We start from the raw sequence: 22,243 nt of genomic DNA on the forward strand, positions 1-22,243 counted from the left end.
CACCTAAGACCCTTCACCGTCCCTCCAGAGGTTTCAGGATCAAGTCTGGAGTCTCTAACGCAACCAGCGAGGCTCTGAATGACCTGTCCCCCACCTTCCTCTCCAGCCTCAACCCGAAATGGCCTCCTCCTTCTCTGGTTCCGGCCACGCCTCCCGGGTGCCTCCTGCTGCCCCACCGCCTGGAACTCCCTCTTCGCCCCCAAGTCCCTGGACGTGCAGGCAGCACCAGGCCCTCCTAGCATGTCGCAACGCCCCACGCTCTCTCTCCCTTAGCAGTCCTTATCATCCCTCCAATCTCTTCACTATCTGTGTATCAGGGGCATGTCCGCCTTCTTCCTAAACTCTAAAACAACACTTGCAGCATGTCTGCAGGAAGTGAGGAAGAGCTTCCAGGAAAGACAGGTTTGGGAAGCACTGGGTTCCGAGCGAAGTGGCTTCCTTAGTATAAGAAAGAAATATATTTAAGTGCGAGTTTGACGTATGAAGCAGGGCACCCAGAGCCAGCACCCTGGGACAACCTGGAAGGATGGGGTGGGGAGGCAGGCAGGTGGGCGGGGGACACGTGTATGCCTGTGGCTGATTCATACTGATGTGCGGCAAAAACCATTACACTACTGTACAGCAATTATCCTCCAACTAAAATGGATAAATAATTTTTAAAAAACCCTTAAATATATGCATGTGCAATGTGGCACCCCCGCCCCTCAAAAAAATAAAACATAAAAAGGAAAAACTACAGGTGATCAGTATTTCTTGGATGAATGGGGGACTCAAATAGAGCCACAATATTTAGATCAAATAAGAAGAAGAAAGGGTGGGAGCTGGAAGCCAGCCCTCTCCTCGTAGCCCCTGAGATGCAGTGTGGGAACGGAGGCCCCTTTGGAGCAGCAGGAACCTGGTTTACACTCTCTGGGCTGAAACACGGCAGCATAGCAGGTCACAGGACATGCGCGGACCCAGGAGCAGAGCCCTTTAGATACGAGAGGATGACTGCGCCCCTCCACAGGGCCTCTGGGAGGATGAGGAGTCTGACCTCACACACCAGCGTGTTTCCTGTGCATCCAGGAATCATCCAGAGAGCCGGCAAGCTCAGCCAGCAAAAGGTGAGGAAAGAAGCAGAGCCCTGCGGCCATGGCCTCCCGAGAGAGGCTGACGCGCAGACCCGGGAACCCCGCCTCTTACCAGGTACTGCAGGGTCCCCACGAAGGACGTGCAGAGGCTGCCCTGGTCCAGCTCCTTGGCATATCCCAGGTCAATAATTTTGTGTATTAACTAGAAGAAAAAGCAGGGAGGGAGAGACACCTGAGGGCTATTCGAGTCCGCTGTCCTTCAAGAGTCCTGAGCACCTCTGCTGGTGCAGAGGGTGTATTTCTGAATTCCCAGTGCTAAGACCCTAAGCTCCTAAGGACTGCCGAATAGGCAGGAGAACGCCTTAGATGCAGTAGGTTCAGGCAAAAGAAACAACGTAAAAACGCCAGGTGCCTGTCCTCCCTTGCCTGACAAGCACCTGCTGGAGGAAGGTCAGAATTGGGAGACCACGCACCGGCCGTCAGGACTGCGAACCCCGGACTTGCCGTGACTTGGAGGACCAGGCGCGGTTCCTTCTCAGTAAACACTTTAAATTCTCCAACTTCCAATGGACTGCCGGGAATGAGTGTGAACAGGGACAGAGGTGAGGGCCAGGACGGGCGTGGGTTACGCTGACGGAAGCCACGGGGGAGAGATCAGACAGCCCACGGCTGAGCGACTGCATTCCACTTGTCTGAGCCCTGCTCACCACCCAGCTGAACAAACACGGCCCAGCCCTGCGGGGTGGTGACCCCACACCTGAGCGGCGGGGGCCCCTCGAGAGCTCTGGGCAAACTACAGGATGGACCGGGCCAGCTCCAAATACATCCTTTCGGCCACATCCAGAACCCACCTACAGCTGGATTCCCTGTGAGCTTCAAAAGCTGAGGCTCCCAAACAAATGGAAAACAAAAAAACGTCCATTTCCAAGAAATACGAGGCCCCAAGGCCAGAGGGGGTGGCAGTTGGAAGACAAACACTATTTTTCTTATCAGATTCCTGCAACGTGGGACGGTTAACAGTGTGGTCCGTTCAAACTGGCTTCAACCTGCAAGCCAGAACTTGGCGCTGGATTTTGTTTCGATTCAAAGAGCGCTCCCAGAGAATCAAAAGCAAATGCGTGAGCAAGGAAACCCAAACATAAGCAGGCACGCAAAGCACATTCCTTGCCCCACTGCCTGCCCCCAGCTGCTCAGCCCAAGCTCCCCTGCTCCCCGGCCCCTCCCTGAGGCTGGCCCATGGGGTCACTCACTCTCTGCTCCCCTTGCTGCAGGACAATGTTTTCTGGCTTCAGATCCCGATGGATGATTCTGTTCTCATGAAGGTATCGAAGTGCAGAGGCTGGGAGGGCGGAAAGGGGAGTGAGTTCCCGTTAAGCCTGGACGATGCCTTTCACTCGGCATTGCCTCCCCAGTGAAAGATGGTTATCTCGTGTCCTGGATACACACCCCGACTCCGTGCAGGGGCTTGCAGTGGGGGGCGGTGGGGGACAGGCCCACAGATGCCCCGTTGGTGAAAGTAGGGGGACCTGGCTACGTGAGCAGAACTTGGGCCTGCACCAGAATCTGCCTGGTTCACACAAAGAACTCTAAGCCTTCCATCCATGAGGTCACGACCTCCCCTCTCGAGCAGCGGTTCTCAAACGGCACTGCCCGGTCCAGCAGCATCAGACTTGGTACACAGAAACACCAAATCTTCGGGTCCCGCCCCAGGTGGAGTGAATCAGAAACCTGGGGGTGACCCTGCGGTCTGCTCTCCACCAAGCCCTCCAGGGGGTGCTGATTAACTTTGAGACGGGGACCTTCTCTGGTCTAGAGGCTCAAAAAGTAAATTCTGCAGGGTGGTAAGGGAGACGGGCCCTCTGGGCAGACAGCACTTGGCCCTCGGATGCAGAGAACGCAGGGCAGAGCTGCCTCCAGGGAGGAAGCGGGCTGGGGGCCTAGAAGGGGAGAGTCTCGGGGGGCGCCTTCAATACATCTGCCGGTCCAGCGTGCGTCTGCTGTGTGCCCTGTCCTCTGCTGGGCTCTGAGGGCCATGAAATACGGGAGGACGTGGTTCCCAGCTTTAAAGCGCTCAGACTCTAGCTGACAAGGAAGCAGCCCGTACCACCCGGCTCACTCGCTACCGCAGCCTCTGCTATGAAGCGCAAACGTGACCACGTGACCCAGGACAGCCAAGGCTCAGATGCCCATCAGGATGTGGTTTTGACCCCTGAGAGAGGTTTTAACAGAAGTCCCAACAACCTGTATGTACCACAGATGAAAGAAACAAGGAAGTATTGGAAAGAGATAAAATGATCTTTATCTGGAAATGATCTGCCTCTAAGCCTAGAAGACTCAATAGATGAAAAACTGGGGAAAATGTAGTAAGTCGTCTGGAAGCAAAACAAGCAGATACAAATCAGCAGTTTTCTCCCTGTCATAGATCAGTTGAAAGGACAAAAAAAAAAAAAAAAAAAAATCCCATTCACACTAACAGCAAAAATTCTAAAATACCACAGGATAAATTTAGCTGAAAAAAAAAAAGGCATCATGAGAGAAAAACTATATGGCATTTTAAAAAAAGCAAAACAAATAACACAAAGAGGTTTTAAAAGTTGATGGCAACTAGAGAAAAGAGTACTGAGGGTCTTTAAACAGCTAAAAATAAGGTTACCAGATGAATCACATATTACTATCTCTAACAAAACTCTAATTCAAAAAGATACATGCACCACTGAGATCACTGAAGTGCTATTTACAACAGCCAAACACGGAAGTGACCTAAGCGACCATCAACAGATGAATGATGAGGATGTGGTACACGAAGGATGGAATACCACTCAGCCGTGAAAAAGAAGGGGATAATGCCTCGCAGCCACAAGGATGGACCCTGAGATTATCACAGCAAGTGAAACCAGACAGACAAAGGTAACTATCACATGGTATCACTTACCCCTGGAATCTATGAGAAAATGATACAAATGAACTTACAAACAGAAACAGACTCACAGAGGCGGAAAACAAACTTACCAAAGGGGAAGAAGGGGGAGGGATAAATTAGGAGTCAGATTAATGGACACACACTACAGTATAGAAAATAATCAACAAGGACCTATCGTACAGCACACAGAACAATATTCAGTATCTTATAATAAACTACAACAGAAAAGAATGAAAAATATATATACATACACATATCTATAACCGAATCACTTTGCTGTACACTTCAAATATCGTAAATCCACTATACTTCAATTAAAAAGAAAGAAAGAAAAATTTATGGCAAAAGATAGTATACAAAGAACCAAAGACCAAAAAAAGGGAAAAAAAAAATCTGTAATGCATATGCCAAAAAGCATGTATCAATAGACAAAAACTCCTATGAACCAATAAGAAAGCAACCCAGGTGTTAGGGAAGCAACACTACTATTTTTCAAAATCATAATGCTATGTTACTTTTCTAAAGAAAAAAAATGCATTCTTTTTACTTTAAGGGAACATAAAAGAAAACAAAGAAGTGGGTTAGACAGGTGCTTCCCAGGGTTTTAGATTCAGGCCAGTAGGATTAAGGATAAAGACTGAGGATGGCATTCAAGACAAGCTGACCATGTTTTTATTTTCCGAGGTTAGATTCCAGTTGAGCTATTTCAAATCCTGAAAGATGATGCTGTGAAAGTGCTGCACTCAATATGCCAGCAAATTTGGAAAACTCAGCAGTGGCCATAAGACTGGAAAAGGTCCGTTTTCATTCCAATCCCAAAGAAAGGCAATGCCAAGGAATGCTCAAACTACCGCACAATTGCACTCATCTCACACGCTAGTAAAGTAATGCTCAAAATTCTCCAAGCCAGGCTTCAGCAATATGTGAACCATAAACTTCCAGATGTTCAAGCTGGTTTTTAGAAAAGGCAGAGGAACCTGAGATCAAATTGCCAACATCCGCTGGATCATGGAAAAAGCGAGAGAGTTCCAGAAAAACAACTATTTCTGCTTTATTGACTATGCCAAAGCCTTTGGCTGTGTGAATCACAATAAACTGTGGAAAATTCTGAAAGAGATGGGAATACCAGACCACCTGACCTGCCTCTTGAGAAACCTATATGCAAGTCAGGAAGCAACAGTTAGAACTGGACATGGAACAACAGACTGGTTCCAAATAGGAAAAGGAGTACGTCAAGGCTGTATATTGTCACCCTGCTTATTTAACTTATATGCACAGTACATCATGAGAAACGCTGGGCTGGAAGAAGCACAAGCTGGAATCAAGATTGCTGGGAGAAATCTCAATAACCTCAGATATGCAGATGACACCACCCTTATGGCAGAAAGTGAAGAGGAACTAAAAAGCCTCTTAATGAAAATGAAAGTGGACAGTGAAAAAGTTGGCTTAAAGCTCAACATTCAGAAAACGAGGATCATGGCATCTGGTCCCATCACGTCATGGCAAATAGAAGGGAAAACAGTGGAAACAGTGTCAGACTTTAGTTTTGGGGGCTCCAAAATCACTGCAGATGGTGATTGCAGCCATGAAATTAAAAGACGCTTACTCCTTGGAAGGAAAGTTATGACCAACCTAGATAGTATATTAAAAAGCAGAGACATTACTTTGCCAACAAAGGTCCATCTAGTCAAGTCTATGGTTTTTCCAGTGGTCATGTACAGATGTGAGAGTTGGACTGTGAAGAAGGCTGAGCGCCGAAGAATTGATGCTTTTGAACTGTGGTGTTGGAGAAGACTCTTGAGAGTCCCTTGGACTGCAAGGAGATCCAACCAGTCCATTCTGAAGGAGATCCGCCCTCGGATTTCTTTGGAAGGAATGATGCTAAAGCTGAAACTCTAATATTTTGGCCACCTCATGTGAAGAGCTGACTCATTGGAAAAGACCCTGATGCTGGGAGGGATTGGGGGCAGGAGGGGAAGGGGACGACAGAGGATTAGATGGCTGGATGGCATCACGGGTTCGATGGACGTGAGTCTGAGTGAACTCTGGGAGTTGGTGATGGACAGGGAGGCCTGGCGTGCTGCGATTCATGGGGTCACAAAGAGTTGGACACGACTGAGCGACTGAACTGAACTGAAGCAACTGAACTGAACTGAGGTACATTTAAAAATACTATCTAGTATCAACAGAACTGAGTAATTACTGATTTAATAAAGAAAAGACCATTCTAATACACAACCAAAGAAAGCAAACCAGCAGAAACACTGGCAGAGAACACATGAAGAGGTAACTTATAGGAGTAGAAATGAAACACAGACCGCAAACAGTTATGCAATCACGTAAGAAGCCGCTCCAGCTCACTGGCCGTCCACAAAGTACTCATGAAAGGAACAACAGCATGCCTTTTCACTTCTTCAACCAGAAGGAATTTCAGATGAGATGTAAAAGGCACTCCCTATATCGCTGGAAGGAGTAATATGTGCAATTGGGGGAAAGAAACACGGCAAAAGCTATTCCATTTTAAGACGTACATATCGTTTGACCTTTTGTTTCTGCCTCTGGCAATCCAGCGCACAAAGCCAACAGCACCATCACGTACAAATACGGGTGCGGACTGCACAGTGTTAAGTGAGATCATCAGAGACTAGTGAAAAGTCACCCATCAGGGAAGGGCTGACGGAATCACGGGAAATCCACAGTATAACTGCCAATTATTAAAAATCATTTACGCTTATATTACCTGACTCAGAGGGATGTCAATGTCGTAATGGCGTGAACCTCTTTTTTTTTATTAGAGGCAAAAGAAGGTCAAAAGCAAAAGTGATAACCACACTAAGAAAAAGGGTGCTGGGCCAGGGCATAGCAGAGAAGGGATGCACCCTCAGGGGGAGAAGACACCCTTCACAGAGCCCAAGGGGCCAGATATGCTGTGTGAAGACTTCGTGCTGAGTGTTTTCTGAAAACACAGGGAAACCCCTGAGAGTTGGAACACCCAGCTTCTACCTTCTCAGGGGCGTTCCAGCCGCACATTAAGTGAAATGGCAAAACCTCTCACTAAATCTGCCCTTAAATCCAGCCTTTGACCATAGAGTTTCAACATCTCACACTTGTTCCCTCTTCTTCTTTGCTTTCACAACTGGGCACAGCAGGTTGGCTTAGGCCCAGCGAGCATCCAGATGGAGCAACAGGCCCACTGCTCTCAGAGGGTACAGCCCATATGCCACCCACCTTGTTCTGCTGGGGGACCTCCCTGGCCATCATGGCCATGGTTCAGATGCCCGTCCACTGCAGGGGGCACGGGTTCCGTCCCTGGTTGGGGAACTGAGATCGCACATACCATGGGGCGTGGCAAAAAAAAAAAAAAAAAAAAGACTGGTGCTTCTCACCAGCACTTTCATTTTTGTCTTACTGACTTTTACTAGGGTAAAAGTGCAGTGTGATAGCCGCCTGGGCACGACCTTGCACATGGGGACACCGCCTCCCCTCACGGGAACTCATGGCTGGCGGGGAGCGCCCATAGGGGAAGACAGGGTGTGTCTGCTCAGCCACCGAGTCCCCAAGGCCCGTGCAGCTGTGTGACATGAGCATCAGGGGTTCTAACAGAAAGGCTGGGGTCCGTCTGTCCAAGGCCAGGATATGTGAACGTTGGGACTCACTGTAGTTTGAACAAGTGGGAATACCCGGACTAAGGCAAGGCCTGCGACACTAGACGTGAACGTCCCACTGAGTGACGCAGGGAAGGACGAGCGGGGAGGTGCCCTGAGAAGCCCCTGGGAAGGCAGAGCACTCACATCAGACGGAGGGCACAGCTCGGTGCCACGACACTCGAGAGCCGTGCTGGGGCTTAAGGGAGGATGGAGGGCAAGCCAGTGACCCAGCCAGTGACCCTGTGAACGGCGGGCTCTCCTTATGCTGAAGCCACTGCACGTAACACACCTGAGCTCCCACTTCAGGAAGTCACTCATTCTCAAATACTTTTTGTCAACCTAATCAAACCTGGAATTAGACAATCCTATACATATACATATACATAGTGTGTGTGTGTTATACACACACTACATATGTATATACACTACGTACTACACACATGTGCACACTATATACATATACCGACTGTATATATTGAGAATCCCACGTACGCTGTTACGCATGGTGTCTTACACTGAGTGAAATGGTCAAAACGTTGACAGGCAAGGGCTCGGTGGCAACGCCCCTTCCAGGATCAGCCCCTGAGAGGCTCGGTCGGTCTGACTATGCCTTATTTAACGGAACAGGACCAGGGGGTGACAGTGTCATGAATCAGAATTTTCTCAAGGCGAGAGAACTTAATTTGACTTAAATTAGATGGAACTTGAGAATTTGAGATGGAAAACAGAAATACCTGTATGTCTGAAACTTTCTTAAAAATCAAAGCCCCTAACAACAGAGATACTGCAAGCGCACAGAACTGGAAAAGTGGACCATGAAGCATCAGGGCCCGCAGGTTCCACGTTCTCACGTTCCAGTGACAGGGAAGAGGTGTCAAGTGGCACTCTGTGTGAACTTTATCCCATGTAGTGGCATCTCCTCAGACAGACGCTGCTCCGGGGGGTCTGTGTCAAGCACCACGCCCTCCTGGGTCCTTGGCAGGAACAGCACCCAGGTCTTGGACTCCAGCATCCCGCTGGCTCATGAGGGAGACACGGACATATAACTGCAGATGATGATGCTCCGGAGTGCTCACTGATGAGCCAGAATCCCAAACCACGCTCCAGAGATGAGGGAACAGACAGGACCAGCTATACTCCCATGCAGAGAAGCGGCTGTGTGAGGACTGTGTCCATGAAGCCTACTGACCACACCCTGAGCTGAAAGGGACCACTGAGCTCTCCTGAGGGTATGCTTGCTCGGGACTCATGCCACGGGGAAGAAATGCAAAGATCGATGGACCAGGGATGCCCCGGGTGGTCCAGTGGTTAAAGAATTCGCCTGCCAGTGCAGGGGACACAGGGGCGATCCCTGGTCCAGGAAGATTCCATGTGCTGTGGAGCAACCGAGCCTGTGAGCCACAGCTACTAGCATCCACACTCTGCAACAAGAGAGGCCCCCGCAGTGACCAGCCCACGCAACCCAATGCAGAGGAGCCCCCACTCGCTGCAACTGGAGAAAAGCCGGCACACAGCAATGCAGACCCTGCGCAGCCAAACACAAACAAATAAATTAAAAAGTTCTTAAGACTTAAAAAATAAAAGATCACAGACCAGCAAGCTGACACACAGATTAGAAGAGACAGAAGAGGCAGTCACCAGTCGGTGGCTTAAGTCACCACGACGTAGAAGGGCAAGGGGACATCTGTTCACTCAGTAAAAGCTGGCTGTGAGCATACTAAGTGCCAGTCGCTCTGATGTCACTGGGCTTTCCAAGCAAGACGGGCTGGAAGGCCAAGTGCGGAGGTGTGGAGGAAGGTCCAGTCCCTCTGATGGGTTCTTGGCTAAAGGAGAGCCTGTGACTCACGAGCGAGGTGGCAGGGCGGTGTTGCCAGTGCTCACAGGGAAGTGCAGAGTCACCCTCTCTTCATCCTGCCATCCTGAACAAGTGTCTTCTGTGTGGCTGGAGCTGTCGAAAATGTGCCGCTGGATCAAACCACTTCCTTCACTTACTGCGCAAATAATCTGGTCTACACGGCATGGCTCATATCCTAAAGGAATCCTAAGGAAATCAGCCCTGAATACTCACTGGAAGGACTGATGCTGAAGCTGAAACTCCAATACTTTGGCCACCTGACGCGAAGAACTGACTCCTTGGAAAAGACTCTGATGCTGGGAAACATTGAAGGCGGGAGGAGAAGGGGATGACAGAGGATGAGATGGTCGGACAGCATCACCGACTCAATCGACATGAGTTTAAGTAAGCTCCAGGAGTTGGTGATGGACAGGGAGGCCTGGCGTGCTGCAGCCCGTGGGGTCACAAAGAGTCGGACATGACTAAGCGACACAGCAGGAACTGAACTGGAATGGACTGAATCTGGTCTACGAACCTCAAACCCAGGGTCAGTCCTTCCTGTCGAGGACAGGCAGAGGCCTGCAACAACAGTCCTGGGTGGAGGAGGCCACAAGGGCACGGAATCTGAGAGGGAGCCCTGCTGTGCTCGCTGGGCCAGGGCGGTCCCCACGGAGGGGCAGGCCAGGGGGAGGGGCCGGAGCAGCATTCTGAAAGGTGCGCATGGGCAGAGGCTCCCAGAGGATCGAAGGGGGGGTTTTGAAGCGGGCTGCAGTCAATCAGGAGAGACAGGACGCTACGAGCTTTGGCCTCGACCTAGCAGGGGATGGGGACGGACATGTCCTCTAGAAGCACGAGAGAGGGATCAGTCAGTAGGAACAGGCGCCCAGGAGAGTGAGGCGCTAGGACGACTCTGAATGAGTGGAGGCAGTGGGCACAGGAAGGGAAAGCAGGGTGTACACACGAAGGAGAAGACTGGAGACTTCAGACGGGGCGGCGGGGAGGGCGGCGCGGGGCGGGAAGAGGGGCAGATTCCGAGAAGAGACGAGATTCTAAGTCGGCACCCACGTTCGGGTGACTGGCAGGAAGACAGGGCCAGGGACAAGTCAGAGGATGTCAGGCAGGGATCGGGTTTAAGGAAGACGTCGAGGACTTCACTTTGGAAGTGACTTGGGGAGAAGCACCATGGAGACATGGATATGGAGCTGAGGATGGAGGTCAGGGTTGAACACACAGACTTGGGAGGAGATTCAGTGGATCGAGATGTCATGAGAAAGACCCGGCACACGGAATACTGGAAGCAGTGGGCAGTCACCAGGTGCAGAGAGGGACACACAGGCGGGGGCAAGAACAGACAGACAGATATCACCAAGACGAAGCTCCAAGAAGAAGAGGATGCAGGAAGGGAGAGGCCAGGGGACCCCGGGGAGCCGTCAGGCTGGGGCGGCACAGTGAACGTCAGAGACATTATAGGTGGCCTTTCTGAAAACCAGAACCCAAACAGCGAAGATGCAATACTCAGAGTTAGAAGGGACCCTGGGGCTCACCCAGTCCACATGCTTATTTCAAGCTGAGGACACATAGGCCCAGAAAGTCACCTTGGTTTTCTAGAGAGGAAAGGCTCCTAAACGAGGAAGCAGAGCTGGGGAGTGGGGAAGGCCAGGTCTGAGAGCAGCTCTCTTATTCTGATTATGTTTGGTAAACCTGGTTACTTACGATTTTCCACGTACTCTACATACAAATAATCTGAATTTCTGAGATCCTATAGTCACCTTTCATGACAATCAGCAGTGCAGTCAGAATGTAGGTATTCAACAGAACAAGCAAGGAAAGCCACAATGAAAGAAAACAGAGCAGAGAGCCAGGGCTCTGATTACCGAAAGCCCGTCACTCCCTCTGGAACCCTCCCTGTCCTGTGAGGTGGACAGGCTGGACACCTGCTAGGAGATGCTCCGACAGGGACCGAGACAGTGACTCAGACCAAAGCACAGACAGGACAGCGAGCGGGGGCCGTGGAGGCTCGAGGACAGGGCGTTGGGTCACCACGACTCCCCGGCCGCCTGGAGAACCAAGATCGGTGCAGAGCCAAGATCCAGGAGGGCCCCAGGGATCGCTTACTGTCCCATCAGGCTGGCCTGGGCATGGGCAGTCCCCACTCCTCAGGCAGCAGAGACCCGGGCCTCCAGAGTCGGCCGGCAGAAGGAAACATATGGCAACGTTTTCCAGAGAATAATGAGTCCACTGACTTACAACTTCCCTGAGCTATTTTAAGGTCGCTTTATGTGGAAGACAGATCACTTCCGGCTGCCTCAGCACCTGTCTCCAGACCTCTCAGCAGCGTAAGGGCAACGTTCTAACAGGCCCGCTTGTCCCGGCACAGGAAATGGGCTCAACCCACAAGCTTCCCGGGCGTCTGCTCGCCTGCTCATGTGCACTCTGCAAGATCTTCTCAGGCACCATGACGCCCCCTGGGAAATGCCTGTGTCTATCATCCTGATGCTGCTCTGCGCGGGCATCTCTGGGAGACAAGTGGCACCCGAGAGATTAAAGCTAAGGAGGGGTCACCGGCCAGTCAGAGCTATGGTGCTTCCAGTAGTCATGTACGGATGTGAGAGCTGGACCGCAGCGGAGGCTGAGCACCAAAGAATTGATGCTTTTGAACTGAGATGTTGGAGAAGACTCTTGAGAGTCCCTTGGACTGCAAGGAAATCCAACCAGTCCATCCTAAAGGAGATCAATCCTGAGGGTTCACTGGAAGGACTGATGTTGAAGCTGAAACTCCAATACTTTGGTCACCTGATGAGAACTGACTCATTTGAAAAGACCCTGATTCTGGGAAAGACTGAAGGTCAAATAGCAGAGGATGAGATGGTTAGATAGTTTTACCAACTCAATGGACATGAGTCTGAGCAAAATCTGGGAGATACTGAAGACAGAAGAGCCTGGCGTACTTCAGTCCATGGGGTCACAAAGAGTTGAACACGACTGAGCGACTGAACAAGGAGTCACCCAGAGAGGGCCACGTACCCGCCCCGTGGGCAGGGGTGGGCTCTGGCCATATCTGCAGTCAGCCTGGCAGAGACCAGCAGGGCAGCTCCACAGAGGGAGGTGGGTAGGCCCTTGGGACTAACTGGAACAAAACAGGCTCAGGAAACGTTCCAGAATACAAAAGAGCTACGTGAGAGGAGCTCCCAGAAACCCTTTTGAACTTGGGCTCTGTGACGACATTGTGCAAGAGAAATAAACTTCATGAATTTCGTACACAAATCAGAAAAGGGACTGAAAGGACAATCTGAGCTTATCAGCAACCCCCCAGTCAGGCGGCCGGATGGCATCCAGGAGGCGGCAAGGGCGGTGGTCTGAGCAAGGTCGGCCACTTCCGGGGAGGGACATCCTGGAAGACGGCCACCTGCCCAGCTCACCGGACCTCAGCCCTGGGTCACAGCCCAACTGAGGACAGCGGACGTTTTCCAAAAGGGTAGCCTGGGGGGCCAGGGGAAGGATAGCACATGGCAACTGCCCTACCTCCTGACGGTCCTCACAAGGCGATCTATGTGCCCGTCTCTCAGCAAATAAAGCTGCTGCCCTTAAGAAGTAACAGGGGACTTCCCTGATGGCCTAGTGCTTAAGAGTCTGCCGGCCAATCCAGGGGACCCGGGTTTGATCCCACGAGCCTCAGGGCAACGAAGCCTGCGAGCAGTTACTGAGCTCAAGTGCCGCAGCCGCTGAAGCCTGTCCACACGAGAGCCTGTGCTCCGCAAGAAGTGAAGACGCTGCAGTGAGAAGCCCACGGACCACAACGGGGAACAGTCCTGACTCGCCGCAGCTAGAGGAAGCCCGAATGTGGCAATGAAGACCCGGCACAGCTCAACACAGATCCATCAAAGGAAATAAGCAATGTGCCGAAGGCCACTCTGCCAACAGGCGGCAAGAGCTGCTATCTGACCCCCGACAGCTCATTTAATCTTATGTGAACAGCTGTTCTTTTAAATAAAAAGTAGGTCCTTCTTCTAATTTCCTTTGGGATTTATTTCATTCACTGACAAGTATGTATAAAGCAGCTGCTACGCGAAGTACTACTATTCCAGATGTGGGAGACACAGCGTTGACAAAGTCTTGGCCTTCACGAGTTTAATTCTAGCAGACCAGCACTTCAAAGAAAGCCTCATTATTTCCAACTCGGGGCCTCAGAGAGGAAGACAGGGAACCAGCGACCTAATGACCTTTGATACTCATCCACTGACGGGAGAGTGGAACTACTTAAGCTTCCCTGGGGCTTACCTGTCCTCACTATTCTGACTTAGGTGTAACTTACACACACACACACACCTTGAATACATAGCAGAAAGCTACCACAGGAGGTGGTGGTACCTGGACACGACACGTGGCCACACCAAGAACATGAGGCCCGCAGAGGCTCCGTAAATATCACAAGGGCCACTGGAGGACACTAATGGTACACGAGGGAGCAGACAGCTTTGTGTGCCTGAGACAATCATTCAGAGACTATCTCAACAATTTCCTGAATGCACAGATAATCTACTAAGTGAAAGCACATTTGAAGAAATAACATACAGAAAAGACTTGAAGCTCTAACCAGAAACAAAAGCTGGCCACAAAGAGCAAAAGAACATGCTCCGACCTTCTACCTGCCTTCGACTCAAGAGAATAAACTGTGATATAGCCACTGGCGCAGAAGACAGGTAAACGTCCATGCACAGCAGGAACGGGCCACCGTGGGGCAGGGGTCCAGGGAGCAAGAGGGATCTTGGCCGAAGGACTGGACTCTCTAGGGAGTCAGCAGGGCACCTCCCTCTCTGACGCTGTCTAGCTGATGATGGACGCACACTCAGATCACATGAAACTGCCGCAACATCTTGACGCTGCACATCTGAAACTCACATGTGTCAAACGTCAATTACACTTCAACAGAGCTGGAGAAGAAACCCCCGACTGGTGCCACGTCATCTTGTCCTCACTGTGAACCCCATATGCAGGACAGACACAGGCTAGAGAGCGAGAGGGAATTTTCCACGTCCCACTGCTCAGATCCTAACCGTAAGCACGGCATCACTCCATTCCCCCCACTTCCTTCTCGCCCAGAGTGAAGAGGTAGCAGGGGCAAGGCCAAAGCGCTGGGCACTGCAAGCCCCTCACCCTCCCAGGCCAAGCACCAGCAACGCAGCTTTTCAGACGGGGCGAGGTGGCAATAACTGGTGAACCTGGGCGATGGGCCTGTGGGTTTCACTGTACTGCTCCTCCAGCTTTCCTATATGCTTGGTATTTTCCTAAACAGAAAGTCTGAACAAACCAAAAGAAAAAACTCACAGCTTCCGAGAGGGTGCGGTGGGCGAGGGGTGAAAACAGTGTCATTCCCCAAACTGGGGGCAAACGCTGAGTGACGAACCCTGGGTACCTCTCAATCCTAATCTCGGACTGTCACCTTACACTGCAGATTTACCCCCAAAAGAGCAGACGCCTGGGCTGGAGAGGTGGTATCTGACCCCTGCACGCCGAGGTCGGGCTCCTGCTGCCCAGGCCAGCCAGGCCTTCTCAGAGGGCCGTCAACACCCTCCTCGGAGAATGCCAAGGGTTAACCGGGGTTTAAAGGAGGACCGTTTTTTCCTACGGCTTCGGCCAGCAAGAGAACTACCAACAAGGAAGTGGAAAAATTCACTGCCAAAGGATGAGATGCATTCAAAGGACAACCAACTCCATCACTGGCCGTTCCGGGAAAGCTGGGAGTGGAGCTCTTTAATGGGAAAGGAAACTCGCTCTCCTGTGCACATGACTTAGTCCGGAAGGAAGGGAAATCTGAGTTCAGCGCCCGCCTGACTAGGCCCTGTCGACGGCCCCCTCACCAGTCCCCCGCCACCGTCTGTCCCCGCCAACCCCACCTCCTCAGAGACAGGCAGACCCGTCACCGCCCCTCCACCCCCGCAAGGCCCCTCCCTGGCGGGCACGGCCGGACGTCCGGGGCTGGGGTTTACCGATGTCGCTCAGCAAGGTGAGGATGGCTCCTTCCCGCAGGCCACAGCAGTTCTCAAACTGGTTCAGGTACTGTTGAGAAGGGCGGGGGGAGAGGTGTCAGGGGGAGCGGTCACCAATCACCAATGCGCTGTCCACCGGGGTCCTCCGCCAGCCGAGGCCGTCTGAGCACTCCCCGGGTCCTAGGTGGGCAGGCAGCCAGGCAGCAGGACTGGCCGGGGCAGGGCCCGGGCGGGGATGGAAGATGGAGGCCTGCGAGCTCCTGGAGGTGCTCACGTGTGCGACCCTGACCCTGAGCCATTCTCGGAGCCTCACCTGAGCCATGGTCGCGGGGGAGTGGGCGCAGCCAGAGCTCAGCCACTGCTGATCCACTGCTCCCAAGAGCCCTGGGGACCCACTGAAGCCCTCCTTCCGAACCTTTCCCCTTGCCCTGGGTGGGGATGACAGCAGGGACCACGTGGCAAGCACTCACCACGGGCCGGCACCAGGATGGAGCCGGAAGAGCGGTGGGAAGCACACGATGCTGGGTCCAGAACGGCCGAGCGTGGGTACAGTGTCACCTGGCTGTCTGCCCCCAAGCCCCATCCCTGCCCCCAACCTGCCCACCTTCTTCCCTAGGGAGGAGTGAGGGGTGTGGATGGAGGCAACCTTGTTTTGCCAAAGCTAGCTTGCACCCAGAGCCCGCATGGCCCTCAAGCTCTTCGCAGATGGAGAGCCGCGTGGATGCACTCCGTGGAGCCTTCCTGCCCCATCTCACTGCATACCGCCCTACCCTCCTCTGAGGCCAGCATCGGTGGCCTTCCCGGCTCACGGGTAAAGATGCCAGACCGAAGGGGTCCAGGCGTCTGTCCGCCCCCACAGCCGCCGCAGGACAGAGCTGCCCCAGGACACAAGTCCGCCTGAGGCTCGGGCCCTCCTGGCCCTGGTGGCCTATCGAGGGTCTCAGTCTGCTGTGAGAAGCCAGCCTCGACTTCAGAAAGAAATTTCCCGACAAGAAGGGCACCAATGCGAAGGAACCCCCACCCCAACATGTGTCCATGAGCTGTTCCCATGTCAGGCACGCACGCCTCACTCCTCGGATCACTCACGCATTGGCCAAGCATGTCTCCCCGCCCAGGAGTGAGGATTTTGAACGTTCAGGAGCGGGGAAAGACGGGCCACTCCACTTGGAACCGAGAAGACAGACCCCTGACGCCGGGGCAGCAGTGCCCCCCCTCCCTGATCTCCCCTGGTGACCACGTGGACGCAGGCCCTGTGGGGCGCCACCCCACCTCCGCTGCACCACCCTGCACCCTGGGCCGGGTCAATCACGCCCCAGTCTGTATCACTCTCTTCCCGGGCAGGCCGGCTCCCCACTGCCCACGAGATGACGTTGGAGGTCCTCCACTGCCGTAAGCTGGTCGCCTCCCACCTACTGGCTACGCTGCCTGCTAAGGAGTGTCCACTCAGCTACAGGGACATGGCTTTATCTCCCTAAATAGCTGCAGTTAGTAATCCAGTGGCTGTCAAAGGTTAGGAAAATAAAAGAGGAAAATGGAAGTTCTGTCGAGTCCCTGTTTAGCCTCTGTTATCAGTCCCTGCCTGTGGGCCGTGCCAGCGACTGTGCTCACATCCTGCCCTGACACCCCCGGACAGGCCACCCCCTGGGCAGGAGATGGCCACTTGGGCACATGGGCCTCATGGAAAGTCCCTCTAGAGAGGGACAGCAGCAGGGGCCAGGAGAGCAGCGGGAAAGCAGGCGGTGCCGGCTCTGGGAACAGCCGAGGGGGCCCGAGGCACCTGATGGCTGCCCTGCCCACCCACCCCCATCCCTGCCCACCCACCCCCATCCCTGCCCACCACTATGCACCTCTTCCAGGGCGAGGAGTGCAGGGATGTGGACAGACAGGCAACCTCTGCAATACAAAGCTGCCTTCTGCCCAGAGCCTGCACAGTCCTCCCGCTGGGACCCGCAGGTGAGACCCAGGCTCTGCCGCTGCGGCTGTGGTGGCCCAGCCCCCAACCCTGCCCCTCTGGGCCACGAGGCGGCCCCCTCCACTCGGGATCCCATTGGTTTCCCCTGCATCACGGAGCTGCTCACGAGGCCATGAGTAAGAGCAGGTCGTGGTACTGTTTCAGAGATGGGACACACACGGCCCCCCGGGACCCACCCCGGGGCGCGTGTTCTCATACAGAGGTGTGCAGACGTGGCGGGAAGGCAGGCGGGGAGCAGAGCCCAGAAGCTGCGTCAGCGGCAGCTCTGGGTCCCTGGCCCTGCCGGGGCCAAGTCAGTCCCTTCCTGCCCCGCTCTGTGACCCCAGGCAGCCGTGGCTGGGAGAAGCTGTGCTCATGGTGACGGTGGCCAAGGGGCACCAAAGGGCTGACACGGCCGTGCGAGGGGAGGAAGGTCTGTCTGGGGCTGGTCCGGCCCTGCCCTGGACTCTACCAGGTGGCGTTTCCTTGACACTCAAGGGACAGCCACAGGGTGCACAGCAAGCCCCGCCCTGACCGCCGCGCCCCGCTCCAGGGTGCCCACCCGCCTCCAGGCCCCGCAGCCTCACCTTGCCCCCCCAGGCCCCGCCCCAGGGTGCCCCCCAGCCCCCCGCCCCTGACCCCGCAGCCTCACCTTGCCCCTCCAGGGTGCCCCTGCTCAGGGCCCCCCCCCCCGGCCCCGCAGCCTCATCTTGCCCTCCCAGGGCCCCCCCCAGGCCCCGCCCCAGGGTGCCCCCGTGCCCCCGCCCCCCGCCCCGCAGCCTCACCTTGCCCTCCCAGGTCCCGCCCCAGGGTGGCCCCCTGCCCCCCGCTCCCGGCCCCGCAGCCTCACCTTGCCCCCCCAGGCCCCGCCCCAGGGTGCCCCCCTGCCCCCGCCCCTTGCCCCGCAGCCTCACCTTGCGCAGGTCCCCGCCCTGACAGTACTCCATCGCCAGCAGGGGCAGGTCGTTGGGAGCCAGGCTCTGCATGCCTTCAGGGACGTCCCGGGCAGCCACCACATTGGGATGGTTCAGCCTAGAGGGGAAGTGGAACGGGTGAGGGGGGCAGACACCGGGCTCACCCCTGCCCCCCAGGGCCTTGAGGTGCCAGGGCCTGGAGAGTGGAGGGGTAAGGGCACAGCTGGCCCCTCACCCAGGGCCTGGCAGCGCTCGGTCCGCGCCCTGAGCCCTGGTCGTGCAAGGGCCCCGGGGGCTTGGCTCTCCTCAGAGGCCCCACGGCAGGCCCCCCCGCGCTTCCCAACTGCTCTGAAGCAGAGAAAGTGGAGGGGCTGCCGACGTCACGCCGCTGGGTGGGGACAGGGGGTGTGTGCGGGGTGTGTGTCTGTGTGTGGCGTGTTGGTGTGTTCGTGGTGTGTGTGTGATGTGTGCATGTGGTGTGTGTGGGGGTGTGTATGTATGTGGAGTGTGGGTGGTGTGTTTGTGGCATGTGTGTCTGTATGGCATGTGTGGTGTGTGTGTCTGTGGTCTGTGTGTGTGTGGGGGTGTATGTGTGTGGTTTGTGTGTCTGTGGAGTGTGGGTGGTGTCTCTGTGCATGTGGCATGTGTGTGTGTTATGTGTGTGGGGTGTGTATGGGGTGCGTGTCTGTGTGTGGAGTGTGAGCGGTGTGTTTATGTGTGTAGTGTATGTGTGCAGTATATATGGTGTGTGTCGTATGTGTGGTGTGCGTGTGTGTGTGCATGTGTGTGTCTTTATGTGGAGTGTTGGTGTGTTCGTGGTGTGTGTATGGCATGTGTGTGTGGTGCTTGTATGTGGTGTGTGTGGGGGTGTGTCTGTATGTGGAGTGTGGGTGGTGTGTTTGTGGCGTGTGTCTGTATGGCATGTGTGTGTGGTGTGTGTGTGTCTGCTTGTGTGGTGTGTTTGTGGTGTGTGTGTGTGGGGTGTCTGTGGCTTGTGTGTGTGTCTGTACAGCATGTGCGTGTGGTGTGTGTGTCTGTGTCTGCTCGCGTGGTATGTGATGGTGGTGTGTGTGTGGCGGGGGGTGTGTGCGTGTGGGATGTGTGTGGTTTGTGTGTCTGTGGAGTGTGCGTTGTGTGTCTGTGTCTGCTCGTGTGGTGTGTGATGGTGGTGTGTGTGTGTGGCGGGGGGTGTGTGCGTGTGGGATGTGTGGTTTGTGTGTCTGTGGAGTGTGCGTGGTGTGTCTGTGTCTGCTCGTGTGGTGTGTGATGGTGGTGTGTGTGTGGCGGGGGGTGTGTGCGTGTGGGATGTGTGTGGTTTGTGTGTCTGTGGAGTGTGCGTTGTGTGTCTGTGTCTGCTCGTGTGGTGTGTGATGGTGGTGTGTGTGTGTGGCGGGGGGTGTGTGCGTGTGGGATGTGTGGTTTGTGTGTCTGTGGAGTGTGCGTGGTGTGTCTGTGTCTGCTCGTGTGGTGTGTGATGGTGGTGTGTGTGTGGCGGGGGGTGTGTGCGTGTGGGATGTGTGTGGTTTGTGTGTCTGTGGAGTGTGCGTGGTGTGTCTGTGTCTGCTCGTGTGGTGTGTGATGGTGGTGTGTGTGTGGCGGGGGGTGTGTGCGTGTGGGATGTGTGTGGTTTGTGTGTCTGTGGAGTGTGCGTGGTGTGTCTGTGTCTGCTCGTGTGGTGTGTGATGGTGGTGTGTGTGTGGTGGGGGGTGTGTGCGTGTGGGATGTGTGTGGTTTGTGTGTCTGTGGAGTGTGCGTGGTGTGTCTGTGTCTGCTCGTGCGGTGTGTGATGGTGGTGTGTGTGTGGCGGGGGGTGTGTGCGTGTGGGATGTGTGTGGTTTGTGTGTCTGTGGAGTGTGCGTGGTGTGTCTGTGTCTGCTCGTGTGGTGTGTGATGGTGGTGTGTGTGTGGCGGGGGTGTGTGCGTGTGGGATGTGTGTGGTTTGTGTGTCTGTGGAGTGTGCGTGGTGTGTCTGTGTCTGCTCGTGTGGTGTGTGATGGTGGTGTGTGTGTGGCGGGGGGTGTGTGCGTGTGGGATGTGTGCGGTTTGCATGTCTGTGGAGTGTGCATGGTGTGTTTGTGGTGTGTCTGCATGAGGCATGTGTGTGTGTTGTGTGTGAGGGTGTGTCTGCTTGTAGAGTGTGCAGTGTGTGTGCACACGTGCTCCTGCGAACAGGGAGACACCCCCTTCCCCGGGGTGGGGAGGGAGCCCCTGCTGGGCTGCGACTCCCCCACGCCTTCCCAGCTGGGAGGGCAGCCCCCCAGCCCCCCACACCAGGCCCCCTGGAGGAACAGACTCTGGCAAAAGGTTCACAGCAGGGACACTCACCTACCAGCTCAGAACTGGAAACACTGGGGAAAAACGATCTTTGCTGACAGAGAAAACTCGGCATAATGGCTACTTTATATCATGTAACATAACAAGGGAGCCCACCCAGAACCCTCGGCGGGCCGGGTGGTGGGCTGTCACTGCCGCTGCCCTGCCAGCCACCTGCCTGGACAGTCTGGCTGGGACCCTGACAGCTCTATCAGGGTACCAGCGCTGGGTCTCACACCTCTTTCTAGAGAGCTGGGGCTGCGGCTGCAGATCCTGAGGCCCTTCTCCAGAGTCACTGCAGCGTCCCCTGGGCCCTGTGGTCCCCCGCCCCCGCGTTCCCCTGCCCCCACAGTCCCGCCCGGGGTTGCTGGCACCCGGGCCCTCACCTCCTCATGATCTGGATCTCCAGGCACCAGCGCTCGCGGTTCCGGGGACTGAGCTCCTGCCGGCACTGCTTGATGGCGATCTGCTCACCCGTCTCCTACGGAGGACGCACAGGATGATCAGAGACAGCCAAGGGTCAAACCCACAACTGTCGCCTCTGGGCCCATAACACAGCCCATAACTCAGCTCCAGGCCCCCAAGGCCGGCAGCATGCCTGCTTAACGGATGGCCCCAAGTCTCCGCCAGCCCGCCTCCAGGCCTGGCCCCTGCTCATCTCTACCCACCCCACATCTGCACCCAGGCCTTGCCCCGTCCCCACCTCCCCCTCGAGACCTCTTTGGAACACTTCTGCCCAAGAGAATCCTCATTCCTTGACCCCTGGCACTACTGGACTTGACCTTGGACCCAAGCAAAAGGCACTTCCCTGTTGCTTCAGCCTAACAGTTAATGCCCTGGCTCCAGGTTTTATGTTTCTCTCACTGGGGGGGTCTCTCTCTCCAGAGAGAAGGCAAGAGCGGTATAGGAGACGGAACACAGGCTGATTCAAATCCCAGCACAGCCATTTACCAGCTCTGTGATGCTGGGCGGACCACGGGCTCTGGCTTGGTTTCTCCATCTGTAAAGTGGGAACTCTGACATCCACCTTTCAGGGGTGCCTCAGGGCTGAGCCCCTAGCAGCGTCCAGCCCTTAGCAGGCATTGGGCAACACTCCTGGTGGCAGCCCCACACAGGCACCGCTGGCATTTAAAACTCCCTGAAGCTGGGCTCTAACCCACCTTTCCATCCTCCTCCTGCGACTCCACCTCGGGCCTCCGATGCCCAGTCAGGCTCAGACTGCTGGCCTGGCCCGTGCCCTCTGGTCTCTGCTCCGAGGCAAGGCCCAGGTGTCCCCCACAGCAGGGGCTCCTGCCCTCCTGTCTCAACAGGGCACTCCTTCACGGCACTTACCCACCAAAGACTTATTTTCTGCAGGGTCACAGGGTTACTTTCTCTTTTCTCTGTTACACTATAGGCTTGTCCATCCTTAGGAGTTTAACCTTTAATGCAATAACTGACATAGTGCCCTCCATGGAAGCTTCATGATCGGGAATGAGGGAATCACCACAATTCTTGTGAACTACAGACGGCCTGGGTCCGAGGATTAACTCTTCCCTTCCCCCAGGTGTCCAGGCAGCACCCAGGTCAGCACTTGGCTGCCCCCTCCCGGGCCCCCAGGCCCCTGC

The 22,243-nt window shown here is 54.8% G+C and overlaps 1 protein-coding gene across 3 annotated transcripts in view; it reads right to left on the reverse strand.

The window, feature by feature from the left end:
* Positions 1-22,243, reverse strand: part of IKBKB (inhibitor of kappa light polypeptide gene enhancer in B-cells, kinase beta) — a 54,044-nt gene that overhangs the window by 18,989 nt on the left and 12,812 nt on the right. For all 3 annotated transcript variants that reach the window (XM_018041970.1, XM_018041971.1, XM_018041972.1), the window contains 5 exons: positions 21,023-21,117; positions 18,324-18,441; positions 15,459-15,528; positions 2,321-2,409; positions 1,183-1,272 (listed from right to left, as the gene is read on the reverse strand). In XM_018041970.1, coding sequence (XP_017897459.1) covers positions 1,183-1,272; positions 2,321-2,409; positions 15,459-15,528; positions 18,324-18,441; positions 21,023-21,117 — 462 coding nt within the window. The remainder of the gene's footprint in view (positions 1-1,182; positions 1,273-2,320; positions 2,410-15,458; positions 15,529-18,323; positions 18,442-21,022; positions 21,118-22,243) is intronic.

This window comes from Capra hircus, chromosome 27 (assembly GCF_001704415.2).
Source record: "Capra hircus breed San Clemente chromosome 27, ASM170441v1, whole genome shotgun sequence".
NCBI classification, from domain to species: Eukaryota; Metazoa; Chordata; class Mammalia; order Artiodactyla; family Bovidae; genus Capra; species Capra hircus.